The 27,912-nt window shown below is 38.9% G+C and overlaps 1 protein-coding gene across 1 annotated transcript in view; it reads right to left on the reverse strand.

Annotated features, from left to right (window-relative positions):
- The window catches only part of LOC102789013 (collagen alpha-1(XI) chain-like), an 82,232-nt gene that overhangs the window by 17,763 nt on the left and 36,557 nt on the right, over positions 1–27,912 (reverse strand). Inside the window, exons 18-46 of the mRNA XM_087831586.1 lie at positions 27,797–27,850; positions 27,030–27,083; positions 26,879–26,923; positions 26,087–26,140; positions 25,952–25,996; positions 24,911–24,964; positions 23,792–23,836; positions 23,548–23,601; positions 23,408–23,452; positions 22,711–22,764; positions 22,576–22,620; positions 21,609–21,662; positions 21,401–21,508; positions 20,346–20,399; positions 18,068–18,121; positions 17,100–17,144; positions 16,788–16,841; positions 16,325–16,369; positions 15,894–15,947; positions 15,704–15,757; positions 14,816–14,869; positions 14,431–14,538; positions 13,744–13,833; positions 10,212–10,265; positions 6,709–6,816; positions 6,512–6,619; positions 5,348–5,401; positions 4,775–4,828; positions 938–1,045 (exon numbers count right to left, since the gene is read on the reverse strand). Of these exons, the coding sequence (XP_087687712.1) occupies positions 938–1,045; positions 4,775–4,828; positions 5,348–5,401; positions 6,512–6,619; positions 6,709–6,816; positions 10,212–10,265; positions 13,744–13,833; positions 14,431–14,538; positions 14,816–14,869; positions 15,704–15,757; positions 15,894–15,947; positions 16,325–16,369; positions 16,788–16,841; positions 17,100–17,144; positions 18,068–18,121; positions 20,346–20,399; positions 21,401–21,508; positions 21,609–21,662; positions 22,576–22,620; positions 22,711–22,764; positions 23,408–23,452; positions 23,548–23,601; positions 23,792–23,836; positions 24,911–24,964; positions 25,952–25,996; positions 26,087–26,140; positions 26,879–26,923; positions 27,030–27,083; positions 27,797–27,850 (1,809 nt within the window). The remainder of the gene's footprint in view (positions 1–937; positions 1,046–4,774; positions 4,829–5,347; positions 5,402–6,511; positions 6,620–6,708; positions 6,817–10,211; positions 10,266–13,743; positions 13,834–14,430; positions 14,539–14,815; positions 14,870–15,703; positions 15,758–15,893; positions 15,948–16,324; positions 16,370–16,787; positions 16,842–17,099; positions 17,145–18,067; positions 18,122–20,345; positions 20,400–21,400; positions 21,509–21,608; positions 21,663–22,575; positions 22,621–22,710; positions 22,765–23,407; positions 23,453–23,547; positions 23,602–23,791; positions 23,837–24,910; positions 24,965–25,951; positions 25,997–26,086; positions 26,141–26,878; positions 26,924–27,029; positions 27,084–27,796; positions 27,851–27,912) is intronic.

Below are 27,912 nucleotides of genomic sequence, written 5' to 3' on the forward strand. Positions count from 1 at the left end.
AACTCATTTTACATTGTGAGCCAAATTTTGCCTACTTTCATCTTAAGCGGGCCAGACCAGTGACACTACATAATAAAAGTTCTGGTAGTTCATTGCCCACTGTGTCCCATAATTATAAAATATAAAGTTTACAGTCAGTAAGTGAAAATTGTCTTTTTTTCTCTATGAAGCCACTGCAAAAAACATCCATACTGTCCAATTAGCTGGACCGGTGTCTTTGCTGGGCTGCATCTGTCCCCGGGCCTTATGTTTAACCCGGTCTAAGTCCTGGTTTGTACAACACCCCTGACATTCTCAATGAAAGCAAGTTGCTGTCTTTTTTTTCTGAATTTTCTAAGGACTGAATATTTTATCTTTACTGTAATATGCCCATTAAAAAAAACATCTGCAAAAGATAAATGGATTTACTGTACATTGATTTAAATACTTGGTCAAATACCACAGCAGCTGGTCTCTTACTTAGACCTGAGAGTACTAGAGGGGAGTGGTTTACTGCATGATAATAATGTAGCCTGAGTGGAAAAACCAATGGCAGTCTCTCCTCCACCACTAATGTTGCGGCAAAATGCCAAATGCATAAATGTTCACAATGGTGATGGATTTTTTAGCACAGTCTATGCTAAGAAAAGTCCTTGAAGGGGAAAAAGCATTATTTGCCCAGGAGCAATTCAAAGTGCTATTAGGAGTCAAGGCTGCATTAATAAATTATGCTTTGTTTTGATGTAATGTAAATGATGTAAGGAGAGATGAAATGTTGTCGGTTTTAGGGGTGTGGAAGAAGTCATTCTGCTCTCGATGGCTTTGACAAGGGAAAGAAATGAACATACCTATGAGGCACTGTTCAACGTGACCTGGTTGTCATGCATTTAGAGAACGAGAGTTAGACAGTCAAAATATAGATATAAAAGTTTCAGATCTCCTCAGATTTTGGGAATACCTGCAGTCCAATGGGTCCGGGTAAACCTGGGAATCCTCTTGGTCCTTCATCTCCTTTCTGGCCAAACATACCCTGCTGTCCTCTCGGTCCAGCTTCACCATCACTGCCCTGTTAGAGGTTAAAGTGCAAGACATGCAAACACCTTTACTCTCACTCCCACTGACCAAGTGCAATTCTACAATCACTAACTGGGATTTTTTTCTCATTCTTCTAATCAATTTCATGGTTACAGAGTATATCCAAGCTCAGACGGGAGATGGGGGGTCGATGCGCACATTCAATCACAGATTAGGATGGACAGTTACAGTACTTGAATGGTTTTCTGAAGGACATTTTACTGCAGTTTTATCAATCCATCAATGCTGAGAACCAACATATTGTTCCCCAGGGTTCTTGGAGTGATTAGAATGCACCCATGACAGGTCAACGGTCTATCTCACTTCACTCACAGGCTATTTAAAATGCACAGTCAACCAACATGTAGAAGTTTGATTGTTTGGTTTTTCAGAGGACTGTGTGAGGAGGAAAATTAAACTTGCGACAGGAATGGACCAGAGAGGGACAACAGTTCTAAACACTGATACATTGTGCTGCTGGTCTAACAGGGGAGCAGCCATCCTAACAAAGCTTCTCATCAGGGAATGCAGGATGGAGTACAGTATAGCCAAAGGGTTATGGTAAACAGCGTATGTGAAAGATGCTGACTTCATCTGTGAAGCCAGAGGTGCACAGAGCTACCGAGGATGGAAATAAGAGACTGTGGGGAAAGAGTGAAGTGCTGACAGACTGGGAGTTTTCAGTTCAAACGCATGTCAGCACTTGAAAGTGCTTGAGGAGCTCTTACTGAGCCCTGGGACATGTAGGACGCTTCAGGCTATGGTACTGAATGCAGAACAGTTTAGAAGGAAATGTTAAGTGATTACAAGGAGGTGGACTAAAGTTAAAGCGACTTCAAGAAAAAAAAAAAGTCACAAATCTAACTGTCTGAACATCTCCTCGGGGAGACTAGAAAAAAATTGTGTCTCTATGTCGAGTGCTTGACCTCAACTGCTGCATAATTTCTTATTCATTGTAACACTGCATGCACAGCCTGCAACCCCCGTATATGTGTTGGCACCATCCTTGCCCTTGAAACAGAGCAATAGAGGCTTTTGCTGGAAGAAACTATCCGGTCCTGCCAAAACAGATAGAAAACGCAATAACAGCTCACCATCTAAGTATGAAGCTTACTTCTCGTGTCACGTGAAAACAGTCCAACACTGGTGAATTTCTTATGTCAATTCATCATGAGCAATGAAACAAATGGCAATTTTTGGGTACAATTGTACTTAATACAAGTATAAAAACAAGTATAAACCTTTACTGAATACTATATTATGTTGAAACTCGGCACTTTTCCTTCCAGTTAAACAGAAAAACTGGGCTATAAAAAAAAAGTTCAGTAGATATAAGTTCTGCAGAGACACATTAAGTACTGTCCATCTTTTACCTTGGATTGACCTTCATCTAGTCTTAATGAATTAGTATATAAATAAAGTTTTATTTGAAGTGTAATTTATGAAAAGAAATGCAAAAGCTAACTATGAACTGTAACAGTATGTTTAGCATAACTTACATACTGCTCTCTGAATTAAAGATCTCAGTCAGAAACAACTTGAAATTTTCAGTTCACACTGAAGTCCTAATTAGAAAAATGCTTTGGTAGGACTTTAATCAGCACAAGTCGCTGCATAATTACGTGCTCTAAAACTGCTAGCTGAGAGCATTTATATTTTTAAGACTCCATACTAATTTTTGCATAGATCTGTTTAAATGTAAAACGTGTAGCTGGTGCAATTGAATGAGATATGATTCAGCATAGTTAATTGTGGTTGTGCTTAGATCTGCAGGCACCAAACCCATGCTCGGGGAGGTATAATTTATGACATACGTGAAATGGATCTCGCAAAATTTATGTTTAGATTGTTCATGAAATAAATCTAAGTGGCTCCTGTGGGGTTTTTGTTTTTCTTACATTATGTTAGAAATAAGCTTTTTCATATCTTAAAAATGTGTTGTCCTCTCAAAAGTGACATTTCCAAGATTGCTCTTGTCAACTTCATTTTTTTGTCTTTTTATAAGCCGCTGCTAAACAAGAGCACATTTGTAGGACAGGATGTTCACCACATCCTGATGAAGATCAATACTGCTTTGCCATAGACTGTTTCATTACGAATGCTTGACCTCAGTTGCATCTTGAAGACAGCAGCACCGGTGACTGAGCTGCTGTAAATCTTGTTAAGCCTTAGCAGAGAAGGAAATTGGATCGTTCATTTTGCTGGCATACACAAGCATTTTTCTAGGATTGAGAAGTGGGGTACATAGTGTAGCCACAAGTGATAACAGTATTCAGACATGCAATAATAAAAACAGAGCAGATGATGCTAAAACTACACAGCACGAGTCAGGACTCAGTTATGAAGATATGAATACACATGAGCAGACTGACTCACCAGGACAAACAACTGTTAAATAATTTGTTATGCAGCTCGGGAGCACTACCTGCTCACGGCAATCCGTCTCACCAGGACTATTCTAGCCCCCACAGAGCCCTGCAGATGCTGGATTTGTGCTAGAATGGTTGTTAAGGCCTGATAATTTACAGCAATGAGCTGTTAGTTGCCCTCGGGCCATCAGCTATTGTAGAAACAGGACTTTCCCTGTTGTGTTAATGAGATGGAAGAGTAGAGGATGTTCTGCACCATACAAGGCAGTATTCTCAGCTAGTTCTGGTGCCATAGAACCTAAAGTAAGGAAATGACTGGCGCACTGACTGGCACATTATTGCTGCATGTAAGCCTGTTTTGTAAGCGCAAGTTCACAAGCGTAATGCTTTGCATGAGTTTACAGGATAACAAATACCAAATTTGTAATTGCATTTTAATTGATGGGGGATAAAAGCTGTCTTTTATGAAAAAGTCTTTTTGGTAGCCCGATACTAATACAGGACCACAACTAAAAGTTGTAATTAAAAGGAAATTTGTGCAGCATTACAATGATAAAAGGATGGGGAATTTTAAAATGAACAGGGACTGCAGCCAAAGGTTTTTGGACTGCAGAGGCAAGAGTAAAAAAGCAATAGTGCTTGCATAGCATGGCCCTGACCTGCCTGAACAGTTGTTAATTTCTGTCCATCTGGGAAATGAAATATTGTTTATTAAACCAAGGGTCTCCAAGCAAGCACAATTATGACTCAAGTGTCCAGTTTTTAAATATATCTAAACACTTGAACAACCCATTTAACTGATTATCATACAATCAGCAAGAAATGGTTAAGCAAAAACCTGCATAGAGTAACTTTTGCTCATATCAGAGTGTGGCTGATGATGAATCAATAAAAAGGTGTCGTCCTTCAAAACGAGACACGATTCAATGGCACGTCATTATTGGACTGCAGGTCTGGAGATAACAAGCCGGCAGCCTTTTGGTCTTATTACACCCTCCCTGTCTTCATGGGGGCTTGTTTGGAGAAAAAAATGTTTTTAAAATCTGATTTCCCATTTCACTGTTCTTACCCAGAAGCCAGTATGGTAATGAAGACATGACATTAAGAAGGCAGCACTTACTTTTGTAGGCATCACAAATGATGGAAAGAAAGTCTTTAAAAATTCAGGAAAGGTGAAATAAAGGTTGGAAAGTTTTGTGAAAACAGAAAGCAATATTTGGAGTGGATTTTAGTACGGTATAAACGGGTATTTATGTAACTTTTAATGTTTTAGGATTACATTCTTATCAGTGTATGAAAATACTTCAGAGAATAAACTTTGACATTAGATGGTTAGAGGATGAGATACTCACAGCTGGACCAGGAGCTCCAACTACACCCTGGAGACCAGTTGGGCCTGGTGGACCCTACAAACAGGAGGAAGCTGATTATTAAGATGTACATGATAGACACGCCATCTGAATTGAGCAATGAAATATAGGGCAGTTGCATGCTAAACCTGATCTCCATCACACACTGTCTACCTGGAATAATGACATTTGTACCGGCAAGAAAAATCGAATTCAATCTGGAATGTATTTGACGTGATGCGTGTGAGGACAAACAAAAGTCAACTGAAAAAATACAAGAATATAAAATATAAGCGTTTAAGATGAGGACAGAACACGCTGCAATTCTTATTACAAACTAAGTAACCATTTTGTAAACATAGCAGCACTTCAGCTAGTATTTTATATGCTGCAGACTTTTAAGGGGAAAATAAGAAACATTTTCTAGCAATCTATTCCTTTTGTTCTACTCAATTCAGTGGTGAAATCAGCATCTTTGGTTATTTAACATGAATTGTAATAAAACTCACTGATTTGAATGAATCTGTGACATAAAACTTCATTAAAAGAGAGCGAGAGGGAAAGAAAAAGACTCACAAGTTCACCCTTGTCTCCTTTACTTCCCTTCTGTCCAGGTCCACCAACTTCTCCCTGCAGTGTAACAAGCACATACAGACAAAGCAGAGCTCAAATCTCTCTCCTCCATGTTTAGTCAAAGTCTAATATCTTAAAGTGTCACCTTTACCATGATTAGGCAGTAAATATTTCTCAAGAGAATCTAATTTGATTGGCCCACAAAGACCTTGGGTGAGTGTTTGTAATTAATTGATTGGCTCCCTGTCTAACCCCATTGGCTCTATGATTGACAAAATGCTGTGGCAGAAGACGTGACTGGGATTGAAGAGGGTGTCATGGTTACAAATGTAAAAATGCAAATTTCTGGTTCAGTGTATCAAGTGTGGATGTGGGATTTGCTGGCCTCAGGGTACACAGGATGTGTAAACAACTGGCTATTTCAGTACATGGATTTGTTTGTCTGTTTGCATTTAAGAAGATTTCTAAAGCCGTTAGTGTGTGCTTATTTTGTTTACTTAATGTATGATTCTATCGGGAGTAATTGCTGTCATAACAAGCTTGCGGTTAAGTATAGTTAAAAAAAATAAAAAAAATAAAAAAATAAAAAAATAAATATAGTCCTGTGAAAAGATTTAATAGCTTGTAGTAGCACCTTTAGCAGGAATAACTTCAAATATTCATTTTCTGTATGACTTTATCAGTCTCTCACATTGTTTTGGAGGAACTGTGTCTCTGTTTTCTTTACAAACTTGCTTCAGTTCACTGATTTTTGTGAGCATTCATTTATGCACAGTTTTCTTAAGGTTACATTTCAGGCTGAGGTCTGGACTTTGACTGTGCCACTGTAACAATTTGATTTTTTCCCTTTTTCAGCCATTCTGTGGAGATTTTCTGCTGTGCTTGGCATCATTATCCTGCTGCATGACTCACTTTTGGCCAAGTTTTAGCTGTCGGACAGATGGCCTCACATTGACATAAGAATACTTTAGAATAAAGAGGAGTTCATAGTTGAAGCTGACAGATCTCTTTGAGGTTATAAAATAATGTTGTTGTTTTTTTAATTTTTCTGTTTTTATCTTTAACCAAGAACTTAAAAGCTTTTGTTTTTAACAAACAAAAAAAATGTTATTGTAAAATATTATAACTCCCAACTCTAGGTTTTAAGGTATTAAAACTTTGCTCCACCTTGTCACCATCTTCACCAGGGGGACCCTGTGGACCAGCTGGACCAGGAAGACCAATAGGACCTTGAATGCCATCACGGCCAGCAGGACCCATGGGACCTTTCTCTCCCTAAAATATAATTTGCACAATATTGTAAAATCTTGACATATTGAACTTAAATAGGTATTTCACCAAGTAAAAGTTAGAAAAAAACTCACAGGACCCCCTTTTTCTCCAGCAGGGCCAGGTGGTCCTTGAGGACCATTGCGTCCTGTGGGACCAATGGGACCTCCGGAGCCAGCAGGACCTCTCTCTCCAGGAGAACCCTGTAAACAAACACTCATCAGTCACTGCTGTCTTACTCAAAAACGCAATTTGCTACTGTAAAGCTAAGAAACAGTTAAGCAAAAAGCAAGTGTGTTTTGTCCAGACTTAAGCTTAAAAAGGGAAAGTCTGCCTAGAAAGAAAATTCTGGTATTTTAAACTTCAAGGCACATTTTCATGTCTAAAGTATCAAAGAGAGCAATACTTGAAATCTGTCTCCTATTAAGCAAAAAACACAAGACTTTTGACTGGATTGGCTCCATATAAGACATGTTTAGACTGTTCTCTAAAAGCAGAATGTACGGGACTCCTTCAGAGTCAGGCATCAGAAATATTGTAAGAGGCTAATTGCTACAGGAAGACAATGGTGTAAACCCAAGTGATAGTTTGAGAGAGCTGTCTAAATAAGACAGTTCTGTTATAGAGGGAGAGCAAAAAGAAATCTTATGTGTGTTATGTGAGATAGATAGATACTAAAAATGTTATAAAAATCACAGTTCATGTTTGTGCGTGGTTGGCAATATACTGATTCCCAATATATTTTAAGGTTTTCACTTGTGTCTACTTGTGGATGGACAAATGGATGGAAACATTCCTATCTGACAACCCAGGGACTAGTAGACCACTATGACCATTTTGACTGAAATGATTACTACCTGTCAAACAGGGGAAAAAAAGTAAAATAAAAAAACTCCAAAAAAACCACATTTGGTTCTAAGAATAAAGAGACCCTTTGTAGACAGAGTAGAGATAATATAATTAGCTAAAGCTATTTTGTTGACCTGGCATCAGTATATGCGACATGCATGACATGCATGACGTGCATGACAGGATAATGTCAAAAAGCAATCTCAGACACTTAGAATAACAATCTCAGCCTGCTGGACTCCTCTGTCAGATTACGTTACAGCCATTTCACAGTTGCCGATTATATTATTGTCGCTTTCTGTCCCTATTACAAGACCCACAAATAACAAAAAAGAGTCAAGACATTTAAACGCCATGTTTTTTTAACTGGATTAGCTCTAGCCTGTCAGTTTACTTTAAAGAAATTTTGAAGGAATAGGATTCCAGAAGAATATTGTCACGATAATGTGAAGTAGATTTGAATGAAAAACATCACAAACATAAAAGCCTATTATCTGTGCACATACAACAACTAAGTTTTCCCTCAAGACGATGGTAGCATTTTGCAGTCTGGTGCAAATATTTAAGTTTTTATTTCATTGTTAGAAGTCCTAACCACAGTAACTAACCGCAGCATTACTATAAGCTGTGACCTGCTAGAAATATAGCCATTAACTGATAACCATTCTAAAATTACACTGACCCTGCTGACAGCCTCAAAGCTTACCTATGAAGGGAGCCACTGATGAACATGCTTATCTATTTAATAGGCCAGAGCTGCTTTCCACAGCCAAGGCCTTTTGGAAGGTCTCACCATTTTTTCCCCACATCAGCATGCCTTATTACCCTGCTCTTCACTATTCCCAGGTGGATGCTCATCACTGTGTAGGTACCCCAAATCACATGAAGTGCAACTACATTGTTGATCACGAGGTATTTTTGGCATTCCCTTACCCAGGGAAGGTCTGGGTAGAGCCGCTTTCAAATAAAATGAAATGTGCATGTGTACAGGCCAAAGCTTCGGACTGATTCACACGAAAAACACACACTCTGATTCAGCTGCTGATGTGAGATGCCACCTGGCACTCATATGCCTGGCCCGTTTCATGACAGACATTGCTGGTGACACACACCAAGCTCCAAACTGTCATCCACAGCCTGCCAACTTGGCCACCATGACACACATGCGCAAACAAGCACACACACATTCCTTTGAATCAAATAACTTTATGCTTTTTCAGTCCGTTTCCCGCCCTTTCATTTCACCCATGTTTTTCTCGTAAAGTTTGTGACTTGTCGCATTCATCCTTTCTTTTTTCCCTGTGCTATTCTTTCCTGATCAGTCTCTTTCAAACACACAGACGAGAAAAGAAACGCACACACAGAACTCACACACGTTCCCACAGAAGAACAGCAGCTCAAACTCTGGCAGGAAATCGATGAAGGAAAATATCACATCTCTTGTGTGCGTGGCCATTGCACACCGGACTCCTTTTAAGGAGTTTTTTTTGAAATCTACCAAAACAGTCTATCACATGTTTCCATCCAATGGCTTGCTTTCAAGCCAATTTAAGAAAACTATCTCATTTCGCTGTGGAAATGGTTTCACTCCTTCAGAGAACGCCCCTCTTCTCACTTTCATCATCTTTTCATCAGTGCTCTGCATATCCGCTGTCATCTAATCTGGTGTTTCTCTGTCGCTGGTGAGCAGGGGCAATTATCGGGAGCCCACGTTTAACGCTTGAACAAAATGTCAGCCAGTTCAAAGCAGCCTGTCAGTCAGCTTTCTGTACAAAATCACCGCTGGAGCTCCTGAGGCTTTTCATTGCATATATCGCAAACTGAGGGGCTTAGAGACAAAGGCAGAGTAAAAGTGCCCTACTTTTTTTTTAGATTACCCACCCAATTTTGCTTCTTTTCAGGGCCACAAAGTATGTATGAGCAAGTGCGATGACATTCCTGCTATAGTGTATATGATTCTTTATCGATGCTGAATGAAACATTCAGCATCGATCATTACAGTTCATTACAGAAAGATAAACTTTGTTTCTTTTCTTGGAATTGTCATTTGAGTGAAAACTGTGCAACGGCAGTTGCTATAGTAACGGATAAGTATTAGAGGGAGACATTTGTGACCAATCGAGTAACAGGGATGAACCTACTTGCTGTTCGATTAAGCAATTAGGCAATGCTTAGATCATTATTCAAGCAAAGGTGTTGGACAAAACACTATAAATCAAGCAGAGTTTTTTTACTCAAACTGTGGTACAGACATTTATATGCTACATAAATTTAACAGCTGAAAATTATTATTTTTATACTGACCAATAAACACCAGTCTGAGGCGTGAAATGCAGTGAGAAGAAAGAACAGCATTACCAAAGACATGCATACTCTATAGCGTAACTTAGGACAGAGACTTTTTACCATCCAGTTTATGACAAAAGAAGTAGCTTTACTTCTTTCTTAGCCATAAAATAAACTAAACAAAGAAAACAGAAATTAAAAATGCCATTTGGCCCTGAATATTGAAGTACATATTCATATTGAACGCCATGATTTGAGCAATGATGTCACAGAATTTGATCGTACCACCCCACTTGGTTCTACCACCCTCCACACTGCAGCTTATACTGCACGTGCTGCTGGATGACCAAAGTACGGAGCTGTGCACAGCATGTGTGACTCCATTCTCCAATAGCACCAGCTACTTTTCGCTGCAATCTCTGTGGCAAGAGAGATGAGGTAACCATAGTAACAGGCTACTTACGATGGGGCCAGGGGGACCCTGAGGCCCTTCTCCTCCCTTTAAGCCACCTGGACCCTGAAAGCAGAGGACAGGAGAGGGTTAGATCTCACTCACTGCAGGCTGCCACTCAATGCTATTCAAAGAGCAGTAATCACAGCTGTCAAATGGGCCTCTGAACATTACTGTGTGGACGTATGCATGTAAGTACATATGCATGCTTGAACTGTGTATGAGCACACACATAATGAGGGCTTGGCTCTAGAAAATCATAGCGTAACTGGCGATTAGGAGAAAAAATTGAATCATAAATAATCAAGTAAGGATGAAACAACTATTTACTAATTTAGTATCTGTTTGTACATTTTAGTTATGGGATGCTTTGATTGAATTGATTACCAAATAGTAGCCAGTTTTGGCTAATTGTGCATATTTTTAATCCTCAATTTTAAAGTATTTTAAAGATTTTCTTTTTAAAAGCTTTAATAAAGCAAATGAATACCCGTGAAAAAACAAAACTTAATGATACCCAGTAAAAGTGGTATGAAACTTCAATCAGAAAGGGCAGTTTCAGCCTGGTGGTAATTTACATTCTGTTAATGATTATTTGGAAGGAGTAACAGTTAGTGAGGAGATCTGCCTGAAATCCATGCTAAAAAAAGGAACTGATTAAATGAATTCATTATAGCACAAAACTTTTACTTAAGTTCAGTTCTCCACCAGAGAAAATGTATCTCTTAGTTAATAATTCGTGATACAGCTTCTTCTGTAGGCATATTTACATTATTAATATAACAGGAATAAGTTCAAGAAGCATCAGAGAAAATGAAAAAGAGAAAAAAAAACGAAGCCCAAGGTGGGCTACAAGTTCAGGTATAGTCCATTTATCTCTGGCATCTTGTCATCTCTTCAAGATCTTGGTCCTTGAATGTCAAATCCTGTGCTGAATCACAGCGCCAGGAGGCTGAGACTGCTTATGGAAAACACAGTTCACCAGAGGCTGTAAAGACTTTCATTATAATAACTAATTTACAAGCTTCAACAGAGCCAGGGGGTGCAGAGGCTGCCAAGCAGGCTCTCCACTTCCACATTTCACCACGGTGCATTAGAAGACTGGAAGGATCTTTCTTTGCTGGACAGACAAAAAGTTATTTATTGGCTCATATATCGTCACTATGCCTTTCTTTAAGACTGAGCGATGTGATGAAGTGTGTATGTGTGTGTGTGTGTGTCTCTCTATGCCCATAAAAAAGAAAAATAAACTGTGTGTGCTCAGAGGCAATATGTATATTTGTATGTGTGTGCGTGTGTGTGGGTGTGTGTCTGTCTACACTTACTCTGCAAAAGGAAAAAGATTTAAACTCTTTTTCTCAAACTGATCTTTCTGAGTTAATTTCAGTCATTTCAAAGAGGTCCTACCAATAACGAATGTTTCAGTCTTAAAAATGATCAACCTATCTCTAATGTACCAGAGGCCTTCAAGCTGGCAATACTTAAACCGTTACTTAAAAAGCTATCGCTTCACCCAGCTGTCTTAGGTAATTATAGACCAATCTCCAACCTTCCTTTTATCTCAAAAAATCTTGAAAAACTAGCTGTGAAGGTTACATATGATCTTTTTATGGCCTCTGACAGTGGACACATCTCAGTGCTTGTCCTGCTAGACCTCAGTGCACCGTTCAGCATTGTTGACCATAACATTTTAGAGCATTAGAGCATCCTGTAGGTATTAAAGGTACTGCACTGCAGTGGTTTGACTCATATCTATCTAATAGGCTCCAATTTATTCATATAAATGGAGAGTCGTCTTTACACGCTGAGGTTAATTTTGGAGTTCCACAGGGTTATGTTCTAGAACCAATTGTGTTTACATTATACATGCTTCTCTTAGGCATCAGAAGGTATAGCATAATTTTTCCCTACTATGCAGATGACACACAACTGGGCAGAAACGCATATTTCTCCTATACTGGCTTCCCTTAATTGGCTCCCTATTAAATCCAGAATCAAATTTAAAATCCTGCCCCTCAAATACAAGGTTTTGAATAATCAGGCCCCATTTTATCTTAATGACTTTACAGTACCGCATCACCCCATTAGAGCACTACACTTTCAGACTGCAGTCTTACTTGGGGTTCCTAGAGTATTTAAAAGTATAATGGGAGGCAAAGCTTTCAGCTTTCAGGCCCCTCTTCTGTGGAACCAGCTTCCAGTTAGGATTCAAGAGACAAACACTCTCTCTACTTTTAATATTAGGCTTAAAACTTTCCTTTTTGATAAATCATATAGTTAGCGTTGGATCAGGTAACCCTGAATCCTTCCTTAGTTGTGCTTCAATAGGTGTAGGCTGCTGGGGGATTCCCATAATGCACTGGGTGTTTCTTCTTCAGTCACCTTTTTGACTCACTATGCATTTATACACCTCTCTGCATTTAATTATTAGTTATTAGTCATCTCTGGCTCTCTTCCACAGCATGCCTTTCTCCTGTCTTCCTTCCCTCACTTCCAACCAGTCGCGGATGATGCCGCCCCTCCCTGAGCCTGGTTCTTCCGGAGGTTTCTTCCCACTGATGCTTGCTAATAGGGGGTCATATGATTGCAGGGGTTTTCTCTGTTTTCTGTGTATTATTGTAGGATCTTTACCTTACAATATAAAGTGCCTTGAGGCAACTGTTGATGTGGTTTAACACTTTATAAATAAAACTGAACTGAATTGAAGATGTATGCTTTTATTTTCACTAATACAAGAAGTGCACATATCTATGTGTGTCTGTTTCTGTGTGTGGATGAAATCCCTTTGACAGAGTGGGAGGATGTGTGAGTTTTTTTCACAAAGTATATGTGTACTCCCGTTATAAAAGCAAAGCCATTCCTTAGCACACATGGGACAAACATAACGGCTGCAATAAGTCTGAGCAGTGCTGTCATGTGCTCTCTTAATGGTCAGCCTTGAAATGAGCTTCAACCACAGTTCCCCAAGTTGATCCGCAGTCAGCATCCCCTCTGACCTTGAACTTTTTCTCACTCACACCCACTCTTATTGAGAATTAATTCAGGTTATGCAGAAGGCTAGAGTGCATGAGATGCAGTCAGTAAGTTGTGGGTTTGAATCAGAATCAAAGGGATCTGACTCATTTTTTGATAGAAAACTAAACACAAATTCCTTATAGGCTCCGCTAGTGCAATTCTAAATGAGGAAATTCATGCCTATGACATGCAGCATAGTGCTCATTAGAGGGACATTCTTTATGTCATAGCCACATTGGGAAAAAAACAAAATATGTTTTTAAAATTGCTGACACCAGTAATGATAAAATATATCAATCTGTGTATTACTGAATCCTCTCAGTTCTATGAAAGCCCATTCTGTAACGTTCAGTCAGGTCCACTGCCAAGTGTGACATTTGGTTTAACAGCAGGTTGTTAGCCTGGTAATTGGAGTTTGGAGCTAAATTCAGCTGGGTGGATGCTCAGGATGTGGGATGGCACAGTTTCATGTGGACATGTTAAGTATGTTTGCGTTAATGTATTAATCTGTGGGAGGTCTCTGTGTTACCATGGCCCCTGGAAGACCTCTTGCACCTTGGAAACCTCTCAGGCCAGCAGGACCTGGCTTGCCGCTAGGACCCTGAAGACCTGGATCACCCTACAGAGGGAAAGAGAATAAGTCAGTTAACTGACACTGGGTAATCATGAAAGGCAGAGTTCCTTTATGTGAAAACAAAGAAGAGCTCAATCTGTGCGAATGAGAGAAAAAAAAGATTGATCTCGTGATAACAGCTAAAATTATACGTAATTATGCGGGAACAATAGCAAGTGATTAAAATGTAATGGCAAAAAAAGAAAATGTAGGCCAGTAAACATAGAGCTATCCAAAGAATAATTAAGATGAGCACAGACTGGATATTGAAACCCCCCCCCCCCCAATATATATATATATATATATATATCAATATATATACCAATATATGTCAGTTACAAAGCTGTTAAACTGGGAGCTCCTGCTCACTAGCAAAAATAAAAGCAATAATTTAACAAACATTTTTCAATAGTTTTATAGACATTTTGTAACAAAAGAAATAGAAAGGCTGAAAAAAGCATGTTAAGAACAAAAATGAATTCTGTAAGTTGCTAAAAGAACAATAATTTTAAAACAGACAGATGCACTGTTTAACAAGGCTTTCTGTATAATCAAAGAAGTTTTGACCTATATTTATCTGAATTTGAATGCAAGGTCATTTACCTTTCCACCCTCTTTTCCAGCAGCTCCAGGTAGACCTTGTTCACCAGGTGGACCAGGAGAGCCAGGGTGTCCTCGCTCTCCACTTGGTCCTGTCTCTCCAGTTGGTCCCTTTCAAGAACAAACACGACACATTAAGGTTAATCAACTATAAAATGTATGTAAAATATAATTCCTATAATTCCGGGGTCTTCATAGTAAATCCAAATTGATGATCAGCGACACTGATTATTTGAAAACCATCTAATGCATTCTAATTACTATTTTTAGGATAAGCTATTATTACTGATATATACCTAGATTTCTGTACTCCATAACTCCTAAACTAGAGACACAGAACATATGTGCACAACAGAGGAGGTAATGGTGACATTCGCTGAATATCTACCTGTGGTCCAACCACTCCTCCAGGCCCCGGAGGTCCAGTCTTCCCTTGGAAGCCCTGAGGAAGATGTCAGAGATATCAAAGATATTACTGGACAAATTTTGATATTTGATTTACTGACATCTTTGTGTTGTACAATATGTAAACATTAGGTCATAAAGAAAGTCAGTTTGAACTACACTACACTGTAATGTATCATTAAGCTGACAAAATATTTCTCACACCCTAAATCTGGCACCTGCAGGTATAAGCAAGTTAAATCTGGACTTTTTCAAACCTTTTTAATACCACTGTAAAAGTGCTTGCATAGTAATACTTAAAGTACTATTCAGTGAAGTCCAATACTAGAATAATTCCTTTACCACTGTTTCAAGGCTAAAAAAAAAAAACACACATAGACAGGCGCTTTTTCAGTATGAAGTGCCTGTAAAACCTGTGCAGTAAACAAGATCCAAGTTTGGTTGTTCTTTCTTCAGAAGCAGAAGAAGTCCTTATGCATACAAAATGTAATGCTTAAAAATATCAGAGGTGCTGACTCTCATAATACAGCAAATTATGGAGATGTAAACACAAAACCAATTAGACAATATAGGACTGTATACCACTAAAGAAGCAAGAACAGATAATGAGTGGACTTCAGCATTACAGATGACACACTTAATCAGCTCGTTGTCATGCCTATATCCTATTTCTTCTACTCCTAGCGATGTTACTTGTTTACCTTTTGTAAAAAAAACATTTTAAAAAGTATTCATTAAAAGTCTTTTTAAAGTCATTACTTCAACATCATTGAAATACACTAACTGTAGCTATTTGAGAGGCTGAAAGACGCAATACGTGACTTCACAACATCACAACACAAGGTGTTAATGTACAAAATGACCCACTAACCGTTTCTCCCCGCTGTCCAGGATGACCGGGTAGCCCGTCTTTCCCTGGTGGGCCCTGGAGGTGAACAGGTGGATAGTTCATAAGGATCAAGATATCAGGTGTGTATTAATATTTGAAAAGCTTGCATGAAAAGCATCAACATGGTTGTGGATGGTGCCAGCTCACTGACAGTTTGACAGCAGCTACTTACATTAGGTCCTTTGGGTCCAGGGAAACCGACAGGTCCCTGTGGTCCTTGAGGTCCCTGAAATGAAAAGAAAATAAATCAAGCAGTCAGAATAGCGAATGACAACCACAACATGTAAATGGAATATAATTAGATTCACACTGAGAAACCTAGCTGTTTCACTGTTGTAGTTAAGAAATAAATAGCACTGCCTCGTTCATTATACATTTGCTGGCTTTTTGTGACACAAATTAGGTTACACAAACAAGTATAAGGTTGCTCATTGAAAATTAACTAGCCGAAGGATTTAAAATCTACGTGCTTCACTGAAATTACAAAAAAGCTACAATTCACTCTGAGTTCAAGTTTAAGTTCAATCCACCTGATATACTTTTGGTGTCACAGAGTCTGTGTGCAAAACAAGAGTGGCTGGTCAAACAAAATCCAATACTAACCCGCTCCCCTGGCAGGCCGGGAGGTCCATCATTGCCTGAGTTGCCCTGAGGAGATAGACAGGGTACAGAGCAATTTTGTGAACTTCATCAACACAGGCAGTGTGAAATATGAATCAAATTCATGCAAATCATTGATACTGAGGTTACACATCAAGTCAAGGTGTGCATGCATGCACATTTATTTCCCTGCATAATTTACCAAAGGGGAACTATGTTTTATAATATCGATACACTATAATTTTATATTTAGGTAGCTCTATATTTATGTAAGACTTTCAACAGACACACAGATACAGTACTATGTATAATAACTTATGTATAATACGTGAGCACAGTAACATGTATTTCACATAGCAGCTGTACCAAACTACTGATTTTAATCATGCTCCATACAAAAACATAAACATAAAGAGATATTTTATATGAGTCAAACTGCCATTAAAAACCTGAAATGGGCACTTACCTTAGCACCCGGCTTTCCTGTTGGTCCTCTAGCACCACGGCCACCGCGTGGACCCTAAATTCATTAAATATATTTACAGATAATAAGTTCAGTTTTAGAAAGCGTAAAACAATAAGAAGCAAATCCTAAGAATAATTTTATTTAAGGGCAATTGCCATCCCTGCCCCTCTCTAAAATTCTCTACCTACTGCATATCTTTTTCAGAAAACAAAAAACACATAAACCTTCTAAAGGATGAGATTTTCATTTAAACACAATACATCATTTATGTGGAGAGCTCGGGCTGAGCTGGCAGACAGATGAATTGCCTACCGTTGGGCCACGTTGCCCTCTAGGGCCAGATTTGCCAGCAATTCCCTGAAAACAGAAAAACAAAGGTTTTGATTTAGGACAAAAATCACGCATCACCTAATTTAATACTTCTTTATATCCTTTTTGGGAAGTTTTAGCTGAGCCATCATCAGACAGAAGCAACTGTTCCGGGAGTTTGAGTCAGGGAAACAGCACTTTAGGACAAAAATAAATAAACAAATTGATGATGTAAGTGGTTACCCATAGGCACTCGACAGTTTAAACTAGCTGTCGGTTCTAGCATGCTGGGGCCGAGCATGTCTGCTTCTCAATGTCTGTACGAGCGCAGTTTGTCTTGTCAATAATAACCAGCTTCATTCTAAAACCCTCACTCTCATCCCTTTGGCTCAAACACTCACTAGTTTCATTCACACAGCTGAATATAGTTGTCAATCCTCCATGAAGACCTGCAGTACATCTTTACAGCAGCCTTCTGGGTACGGCCTTTGTAGCGCGACAGAGTTAGTGTTGAAAGCCTGCACTGAGCCTTGACCTCAAACACATTCCAACAGCTTTGTTATAAAATAGGATGACAGTCCTCACTGATCCTGTGACTAAAAGAAAGTAAATTGCTATAAGGGACAAAATCAGACCCTTTGGTAGGCTAGGTTCAGTTATTGTGCAAATGTACTGTCTCTTACAGCAGCAGATTGATTGTTTTGGAAGCCGATGGTCACGTACATATTTTTGTACAAATTTCAGAGTTAATTTGAATGTATGCAATCACAGTATACTGTTTGGAACCAAGTTGAGATTTTTTTTAACACACACAGTAGAGTAGGCAGATCTAGTTATTTGTTTTCAACCAGATCCAAGCTTGCAGTGTCAAAGTTTAATCGTATGTGTCTCCTTTTAAGATGTAAGATGCCCCTTGATCACTAGGAAAGCCGAGTGACTCTGTATGCATGTATTTAATTTTTTTTTCTCACCCTTGTTCCTTTCTCGCCGTTTGCCCCAGGGAATCCTGGAAAGCCATTGGAGCCCTACAGGGCAAGTAGAGAAAAAAAGTCAGAGAGAGGGACTGAGTGAGCAAAAGGAGAAATACATTCACATATTCGAGAGCATAAAATAACACGCTGCCCTGTAACAATGTCAGTGAGACTATAGAAGAAGTAGCAGCAGTCTTTTTGCACTTTACTGAACAGGGCTAATTAATAAACTGTACAGTCCTTCCACATAAAAGACTAACTTGCCAGCCGATTCATATCAATGGGTGTGGAGTTTATAGTTTGTCATCCCCTTAGAAAAATGAACACCTTCTTTTTAAGGCATCAAAAGAACCCGGTCACTTTGACACTTTCTGACACACAGACAGACAGACAAAGGTGTTGCTAGGTTGTTAGCAAAGTGTCTAGTGAGGAGGAAGATAAAACTGGCAGTGTGAGTAAATAAAGACAAAGAAAACGGAAATGGTGGATTCCCTTTGTTACCCATCAGCAATTTAGTTAGTGGACTTTTGCAGGCTGTGCTGTCTGATAATGAGAATGGTGCCAGTCAAACAAATACTAGGAGGGTAATCACTGTTGGATGAATTAACACGAGTACCAAGCAGCTTACCGATATAGCTTCCCTTCATGCAGAATTAGGCAGCATAATTATATGTTCAACCAATTTAAGTTAAACATTTCTCTGACCCAGCTGCGCTCCAAGGTCACGGGCATATATGGGTGTGTTGAGTTTAAAACTCTCTCTGATGCACAGTATGATGCACTATGCGGTATCCATAGTGCTCATTATTGCACACATGCATATGTATACAAGGAATAATTCTGTGCAGTATAGGCAAGGGCGCCACAACAGGGCAGCGTGGGCAGAAACGCAAGAAGTAAACAGCTCAACATTGTGGAGACAGCAGGAAAGGGACATCTATGCTGCTTAATTTGTTTTTCACAGAGGTGCAGTTATGGTAAACTGAAAGGAGAGCTGGTACTGGACAAGCACGACTTGCACCATGGAGATAAGACTACTGAAGCTCTTGCAAATGGCATCCAGAATTAACAGTGTGGGAAAGCTGTTAACAGAGAGTGATGGGGTGCAGCAGCCAAAAACACAGCCATTGGAGGGATTCATGCACAGGCTGATTGAGGGGGATAAAGGCTGTTAATGGGCCAAGACTTTGACCCTGAACATACTCCTGAGGACAATTTGACATTTTATAACACTGTTGATACTTTGCAATGGAAACATGGGACGAGCAGGTTCTGTCTCATACAGCACATGATCTATTTTGGGAACAGAATTTACTTTTTGGGAACTATGGAAGTCCAAAAAGGATGGTTGGGTTCCAGACAAATATATATTAAAAAAATATGAAAGAATATTTAGTCTATGTATTTGAAAAGTCAGGATGTCTTTATTATCCTTTGAGGACTATATTTGTTGGTTTTGCTATGATTACTAGCACTAAATAACCTTTACTGTACTCTGTCTATTACACAATTGTAAAATGTCAAACCTTGAAAAGCTCCATTCTAGTTAGCATAGGCAGTAAATGATTTAAAAAAGTAAATACAAATTACTGAAATATACAGTTTAGAAATGTAACCATGTCAAATGTATTTTGTAGCTTACTCAATTTCAGGAATATCCACAGCTCACATTTTGCTGACATTAACAGAGCAGTTCCTAAACGGATGCTCTAAGACAAGTTGTATCTGACCCATCGTATCAGTGCGAGGGTGTCAGTGCTGACAGCAGCAGAGAGGAACCAGCTGCAGCAGCACATTGTGATAGTGATGCCGTGGCACAATGGTCAGCTGTTGGAGTATTCCTGGATCTTAAGGAGGGAGGACAGCTGATGACTACAGCAGGTGACCGTGCCAGTTACGGCTTCTAAAAGAGGCCTGGAGAGTGTACAGTAGGTGTCTGCTTGGATTTGTGTTTATGAATGTGTGAGTCATCAGGTTTTTGAAAGGCACGTGGTAAGAGGTTTAGATATGGGTCAGTGCTGACCAGCCAACGAAATGTTGTGAAGACATAGAGAAAATCAATATAGATTTCTGTACATTCATATATGTAAACACATGGAGTCTGTGCACAGATACACAAATACAAACAGCTTGATACTGAAGCAGAATAGTGAGTAAACACAGTGACAGTCATGCTGTGTTGTCAACCATCTACACTGCCCTTGACCAAGACACTGAACACCTACAGCTGGAAATTATCTTCTGTATTGGATAAAAAGGGAAAATCTATGTCACACACCTTTGGCCCTTGTCTTCCAGGGTAACCAGGCAATCCAGGAACTCCAAGTTTTCCCTAAAAAAAAGAAGAAAAAACAACATAAAGGGAATCAATTGACATTTACAAACACTGGCAGTCAGACCTGTAAACTTGATTGAAATTCACAGAAGCATTGTAAAGTATAAAATTTTATTTCTGGCATGTGAAGGTTTTCCATCCCACATTTATGAAACTGACATCATCCATGCAGAGGCTTTTCTGCTAATTGTGAATTCACTTTGGTCCAATTTGGCCGTCTCAGATGGCGTATGGTCATTAAGAATTACACCGAATCTGATGCAACTATCCCACATGCTTTTAAAATAAGATCAAACCTTGTATGTGTACACTAATTTGAGTATGAATCCAATATATCTGATTTTGATGCTGGTAATATGTACTAATCTTGAGCAATTTAGGAAGAAGATGCCAGTTAAAATGAAATGTGTTGTTATGCAGAACTAAAAGGAGCACTAATAGGATAATTAATAAAAAGATTTTTTGCACCTAATCAAATTAAACTTCCAAATTTAAAATAAATGACTGAAATATCTTTAAGATAACTTTATAATATTTACAGATAAGCTCTTGAAGTTTATTACTTTATTTTTCATTAGAATATGGCTTGAATAAAAGAGTGATCACTGCCCACCTACTTTAGGATACACAACTGTGATGTAAATCTTGTTATAGTTATAGTCTAGTTATAGTGTTATTTACTTGTTATGTCAATAACAGTGTGTTAGACTAAAGTATGACGTAAGAAAGATGACAGCTCCATGAAGAAAGTTAGCTACACATGGATAGGACTGTTCTAGTGCTGAAGACAGGTGGCTGCAAAGTAATTTTAAAAGTCTGAAGACTGGATAATAAAGTATTTATGTAATATGTGTTATACTGAAAAGTTATAAAATTGCACTCGCGCAACTTTATCTTACACAGTTATAGATGAACTTCAACTTCAGCGCAACAAAAAACATTAAACAGGAATCTGAGATTTTATATTTCAGTTGGTATTGTAGGTATTGGCGCTTTACCTTCTCTCCAGCTGACCCCATAGGGCCAGACTCCCCAGTGGGTCCTGACTTTCCCTTAGGACCCTCAGGGCCATCCTCTCCTCTGAGCCCTAGTACGCCATTTTCACCCTAAAGACAGCCAAAACAAAAGTAAAAAAATGTTTTTTAATTGTCCTGTCAGACTCTGTAACTGCAAACCTCAGCTGTCATTTTGGAGATGATGGTTTACCTTGTCACCTTTGAGTCCCATGTCACCTTTAAATCCTGGAAATCCATCTTCTCCCTAAAGACAAAAGACGCCAAGCACTCATGTATAAAACTAAGAGTTTAAGAGACAAAATTGATCAAATATAATATATCATATGACAGCTAAGCTATGTTAGCTATAAGTAGCTAAGATATGTATAGTGGAAAAAAAAACACTTAGCTGTATTGTTATTTAAGTGACAAAATCACAGTGACAGTTTACCACAAAAGGCTTTGTGTACTGTGAAAGTTACATATTGAAGAGTGTCAGGGCTCTATAAGAAAGATTTATAGTGACATCTAGTGGTCGTTTAAATGAAGCATTCACACAGGGAGTTTTGAAGTTATTTTGCTGACACCTGGTGGTTCAAGTTGAGAAAGCAGTTTTCAATATTTTGTCGTTTTTATTCTTTGCTCCCGCTACTGATGTCAGTATTCACAGATATCACGATGCATGAAACCACTAAACCAAATACTAATAAATCACAACTAAGTCAAATCGTAACTTTGCATGGGTAAAAAGAGCTATGCCACTGGATTTTATTAAGGCAGAAGCATGAAAGTAGATGATGTTCTAAGAACATGCCATGAATTTTAAAGTGATGGGAAAATGGGATTTAATAATCTGACAATAGACCCTAAAACTTACACAAAGCGAGCAATGGGATAAGTTCAACCAATGCAATCTCAGGAAAGAATGGAAACAGATCCATCTGCACTGAGACCGCTCTACAAAGCGGCCTCATTCTAGTTTAATGTTCCACACTCCATTACAGCTCAGTGGCACGAGGGTTTAACTGCCAGTGTGATGGGCCTTTAAGAGTTTTTCCACTTGCTGGATTCGAAGAAAGCCTCATTTGGGAAGAAATTACTACTCTGATGGGTCCATTTTCAAAAGAATGACATCTGTCAACAAGGGTGGGTAAAAAAGAGGCTGGAGCAGTGTTTACCTTTTCTCCTTTGTCACCTTTAAGGCCTCTAATTCCCTCAGCGCCCTGAAAAAAATGAAAAAAAAGAAGTTTAGGGAAAATTTTAGAGAAACTTTTCATGGCAGAGTGGTATTGTATGTCTGCAATGGCACATACTTTCACACCGCGAGGCCCAGGGTAGCCGATAGATCCCATAGGACCTGGATGACCCTAACGATTTAAAGAAATAAAACAGGAAAAAATGAGAAATTTCTGTAACTCTGTAGATATTTAGGTTAATAAATAAAAGCTAACAATGCTAATTTGACAGGACAGGAAAGAAAAGACATTTCACAAGCTAAACTGCATATTGCATATAATAGCACAATTTCAATATTAACACTGATAATACCGCGTTATTAACATATTACACTATTATTAATACTAATAAAGAATAGTAATACTGTATCTTTTATTCAGTCTTTTATTCAGTTTTTATAATACTATCTAAAATGAGAGTATTTAGTGTTTAAAATCCATGAAATAATACTGTAAAACTTCTTTACTCACTCAATAAAAACTCTGAGTATGTTAATGCCAGCTTACTGTGGTTTGTAACACAGAACAAAGTGACTAATCACAAGCCACTAAGTGGGTCTGGTATTTTCAGAGGCAATTTACCTGATAGCATCTGAATTGCCTGCCTACATTTAACCTTGAGGCGCACTATGCAAACTAAACTGCATCTGACAAGACTGCCAGACCTCCCCCCCACCCCTTCCTTTGTTGTGCTACTTTTGATACATTTTAGGAACAGCTGTAATGAGACACTTCTCTGTAACACTAAATTAGCACCAACTTGCATCATACTTACAGCTGCTCCTTTCTCGCCTGGAGGACCCTCTTTGCCTGGGTGACCCTACGGAAGGATGTTTAGAGATTTTCAACAGTTGGTCTTTAGGATCTTGTCAAGATGACAGAAAAAATGAAAAAGTAATCAGATGTGTTACTCACAGGGGGGCCATCGGCACCAGCTAGGCCATGCAGACCTTGCTTCCCTTGAGGTCCCTACAAAGAGAAAGGAAACAGATAGAAAGAGAAAAAGATAGAGGGGGAGATACAGACACATAGATAGCTACTTTCAGAAAGGCAAGTAAGGCCTATAGCTCAGCAGTATGTCTGCAAAATCACTTAAGAGGTCCTGACTGAAACATTTGCAGTTGTGGGGGAGGACTAAGAGGGAACTGGCTTTACTTACTTTTTCACCAGGAGGCCCGATTGGACCTTGAGGACCAATAAGACCCTGAAAGGTAATGCAGATCATATTTAAGAAGGCTTAAATGATGTGGGAAAAGAAGTGATTCATTTTGAATAAAAACAAACACCTGATATGTTCATTTGGGGAAACTTAAACCCTATTTTATGGTGTGCTATGCGTCACTTGCTTGGTTGTAACAGATTTGCTTTTTTCCCTTTCATTATTCCAATCATTTTACCTTTTCCAACAAGTTCAGACCTATTCATTCAGCTCTATAAATGCTTTATTATTTTCTGCAGTGATTTTAAAGCCACACTTCTTGGAGACTTCTTGACAATTCAACCAGCAAAGAATAAAATGTTAATAGCAGTTTTTCTTAGAAGCAAGCTGTGTTATTTTTCAAGGGGCCAATGCTTTCGCTGGAAGGCATCAGTTTGACTTTAGCCAGGTATTAACTAAAGAGAAAGAGTTATTTATTCAACCTGTATACCATCAGGACAGGTTCCTACTAATACTTTCCAAGAGAATGACGTCATCCTGTTCAGGCTGCAAGTGTCAGCAGGACTGAAAATCTTACCTGGCAATGGCCATTTAGCCCTGGATAAAATATCGGGAGCACTGTTTTGTATTAAATATGACTCAATAATGGAATATTTTTCACCAACTGGACATTGTAATTAGGTTAAGTTCTGTCAAATGAGTACAACATGTCCAATCTTAACTGGACACAAGAGATGCTCTTTTTTGTGGAAATAACAAAACAGTGTTATTGGAAATCTTTCACTCTTCCTCAGTGTGAGTTTTCTGACAGAATTACAGCAGCTAAAGAAATGAACGTCATATAGGGAGAAGCGAGAGGAAGGAAAAGAAAAAAACACATCTATGGACTTTTGATTGAAACAGCAGAGGTGCAACTGATCATTTGAGGTCATCGGGTTCCCTGCTGCACAGTGGATATGGCAGAGAGAGGACAGAGCATTAAAAAGAAGGGAGCAAAAGGAGGATGAGAGAGGAAAAAAGGAGACAGTTGGAGAAGCAGTCAGAGAGACTTACTGATCAGTAAAGTTTTAAATAAAGAGACAGATACAGAAAACAAGAAAGCAAAGAAAAAAAACTTACATTTGGACCAGGCATACCCTGTTGCCCAGGAGGCCCTCCCTCTCCTTGTGGACCCTGCATTTAAGAAAGAAAACAAAAATGAAGTTGAAAATATCTCCAGTGATCGCAATGAATGCATTTTTTTTCCCAACTGTATGCTTTGTTACGCACGACTATCAATGGAAGAATAACATTACTCCAGGGGAAATTGGATACTTCATATTGAAAACAGTCAAACAACAATCTGATTCACTCAAAGTACGAGACGGAGTGATGAGGTATAAGACTAATCGAAATGGTGATGAGTTGTTCGGCATTTCTGTTGGGATTCAGTATGTCACAACGCAAACACATAAAAAACAAAAGAAGAGACCCATGTGAAATCTACTCCAGCTGTTACAACAAACACAATAAAGAGGCTCTATTCACAGTGTTCCAGGTTCCCTGACAGCGAATTTAAATAGATTCACCCACTGTTCTTATGTTCCTCCGGTAAAAGGTGCTCTAAAGACACCCATATGGTGGAGAATTTTGTGTGTGCCATAATTGTTTAGAAACCCTCCTGGAAGTCCTATCGTAGTGGTAATTTCAGGTTTCTTGTTTTTTGGAATGTTGAGCTCAACACCAACTTTCAAGACGTTAATGAGAAACATATTGAATGCCTATTGTTCTATACTCCTCTTCAGCTGGTTGTTTCTTTGCCTTGCTGACTCAGTGACCACAGACAGTATGTGGGCTTGTTTCACTGTCTTGACCATTGATCTGCAAACCTCACTCACACATCCCACTGAGACCCTACAGGAAGAAATCCATGATGGGACCATTGACATACAGACTTTTCCATTCAAACCCTTGAGTGCACAGAAAGTACGGCAGAAACTCTGAGGAGCATGATTTAAGTATTATTTGATGACTAAAAGGGCCTGATTCCTGTTAGAGTAAACAGGGGTTAAAAGCCAATGACATGTTAAATAGCAGAAAAAGAAAAAAAAACCTCAACAAACTGCTTAGTTGGTTCTGTACATATTAATTGATCTTTAATATGAAGAAAACATTTCTTACCATATTTCCTTTAGGACCAGGTTGCCCATCAAGACCAGGAAGACCCTAAAGAGATCAGTTTTTGATGTTGTTTAAGAAGAAACAGGACACGGTAAACAGTTTGGCTATTAAGTGATGAGGATTTACTATACTTACACGCTGTCCTGCGGGGCCAGAAGACCCTCTGGGGCCAAGCAAACCTCTAGGACCCTGTATTTTAAGACAAATATAAGCTGAAGAAAACTGCATAAACTAATGCATAAACACAAAGTTCTTATACTGATTGTTTATTTGTTTGCTTTTGCATTTCCAGTGTATCTGTGCGGATTAAATGCTTAAATTATGGCATCAATGTTCTACGACTTCCCACACATGTGAAATGCTGACCTCATGTGGTCATCTGTGAAAACTACTGCACAGAATACGCACGAGAGCAATTTCTCATGGCAAAAGCCTAAAATTATACACTTAGAATCAGCGCACTTAGTCTTTCATCTTATTGACAGTGGATGATGAAATTCTGCACAACTGGCCCTTTAAAAAGATGGTGCTATTTTTGGGTATACCAGGGAGCAAACTATTTCTATTGCAACTCTATGCTTCATTTGAAGAGCACTGGGCAGAATATGTCAGTTTCTGGAAAGTAATGACTGAAAAACACATTCATGGTCCTATTTTCTGATCTGTTATGCAAAGCCCTTCTGCCTTGGCAAGGTCGAGAATACAATGGTAATGGTCCTTCCCAGAGAGGAATGTCATTATAGCTGGAGTAAAGAGAGGATTGCAGAGCTATAGGTTTATATGAGTTAAAAAAGAAAAGAAAAGAAGATAGTTGATGAATGAGGCCTGTGGTAGTATGAAAATTGAGCACATGGTTATATTTTCAGCAAATTCTGATGTTTGACATGGTGGTTTAATCTTGATTAAACAGCTAATAAATGCACATACCATCTCTCCAGCCACACCTCTCTGTCCAACCTGGCCATCTTCACCCTTTTGTCAAAAAAGAAAATAGTAGATTATTAACAGATGTTATGTAATTTTGAAGAAAAATGTCAACATGACTAGCTAGATTTTGAATAAAGTGCTAGAGTCTTACTCTTGGGCCATCTTCTCCTGGGGGTCCTGGAGGACCTGTCGAGCCCTGTTCTCCCTGGGGAAAACAATCACAGAAGAGAGATATCAAAAAACATTAGGATGTTAGGGTCAAGAAAGAATCTCTGTAACTAAGAAAAAAACAAAACAATCCTTTAATTAAAAAGGTGTAACACGGGCCAAAAATTGAGAAAACACAGAAAACGCTGTAAAGAAAAAATCAGCAACAAAACTGCCTTTAATCTACAGTAAGCATGGTTACCACAACTGGCATGGACCTATATGGTTTGCACTATTTATATACTGTTAAGGGATTGGCCTTGTAATTACTTAGTATAGGATAAGACACGAAACCCTGTCTAGAAATACCTCTCTGTGATCTTTGTCCTTTCTTTCTGCGCTCTCCATATAGCCCATGTTACACAAACACTAAAATCAGCAGTCTTCATCTACCACCAGGCCGGGTTAAAGTCAGCCCAAGTGGTTTTTGAGTTAACCCCATCTTTCATAACTGGGTCAAACGCCCTAATGAGGTCCACTGGTTCAGAAGTTATGTCTGTCAGCACTGGGGTGCACATGACTTGGATGGAGTGGCCGTTAAATGACAACTCAGCACTGATGTGTTGTTCAAGAGCAATAAGTGTTTGGGCCTAAAGATGACTTTGGGACTCTGGGATTTTTATTTTTGGAGCCAGATATAAGTCTTCTGTGATGTCTGTCCTCTGACTTTATGCATTTAACAAGAGACAGATTTGCTCCTTTGATACTTACTCTATGTCCCTTCTCTCCGGGAAGACCAGGGAGACCATCAAAACCTCGATCGCCCTGAAAAGGCACGGCAAGAATTGGTAAGGCGTATCAATCAGCATGGCAGGTATCACTTTGAA

Source organism: Neolamprologus brichardi, chromosome 18 (assembly GCF_056152115.1).
Source record: "Neolamprologus brichardi isolate AB-2024 chromosome 18, ASM5615211v1, whole genome shotgun sequence".
NCBI lineage: Eukaryota > Metazoa > Chordata > Actinopteri > Cichliformes > Cichlidae > Neolamprologus > Neolamprologus brichardi.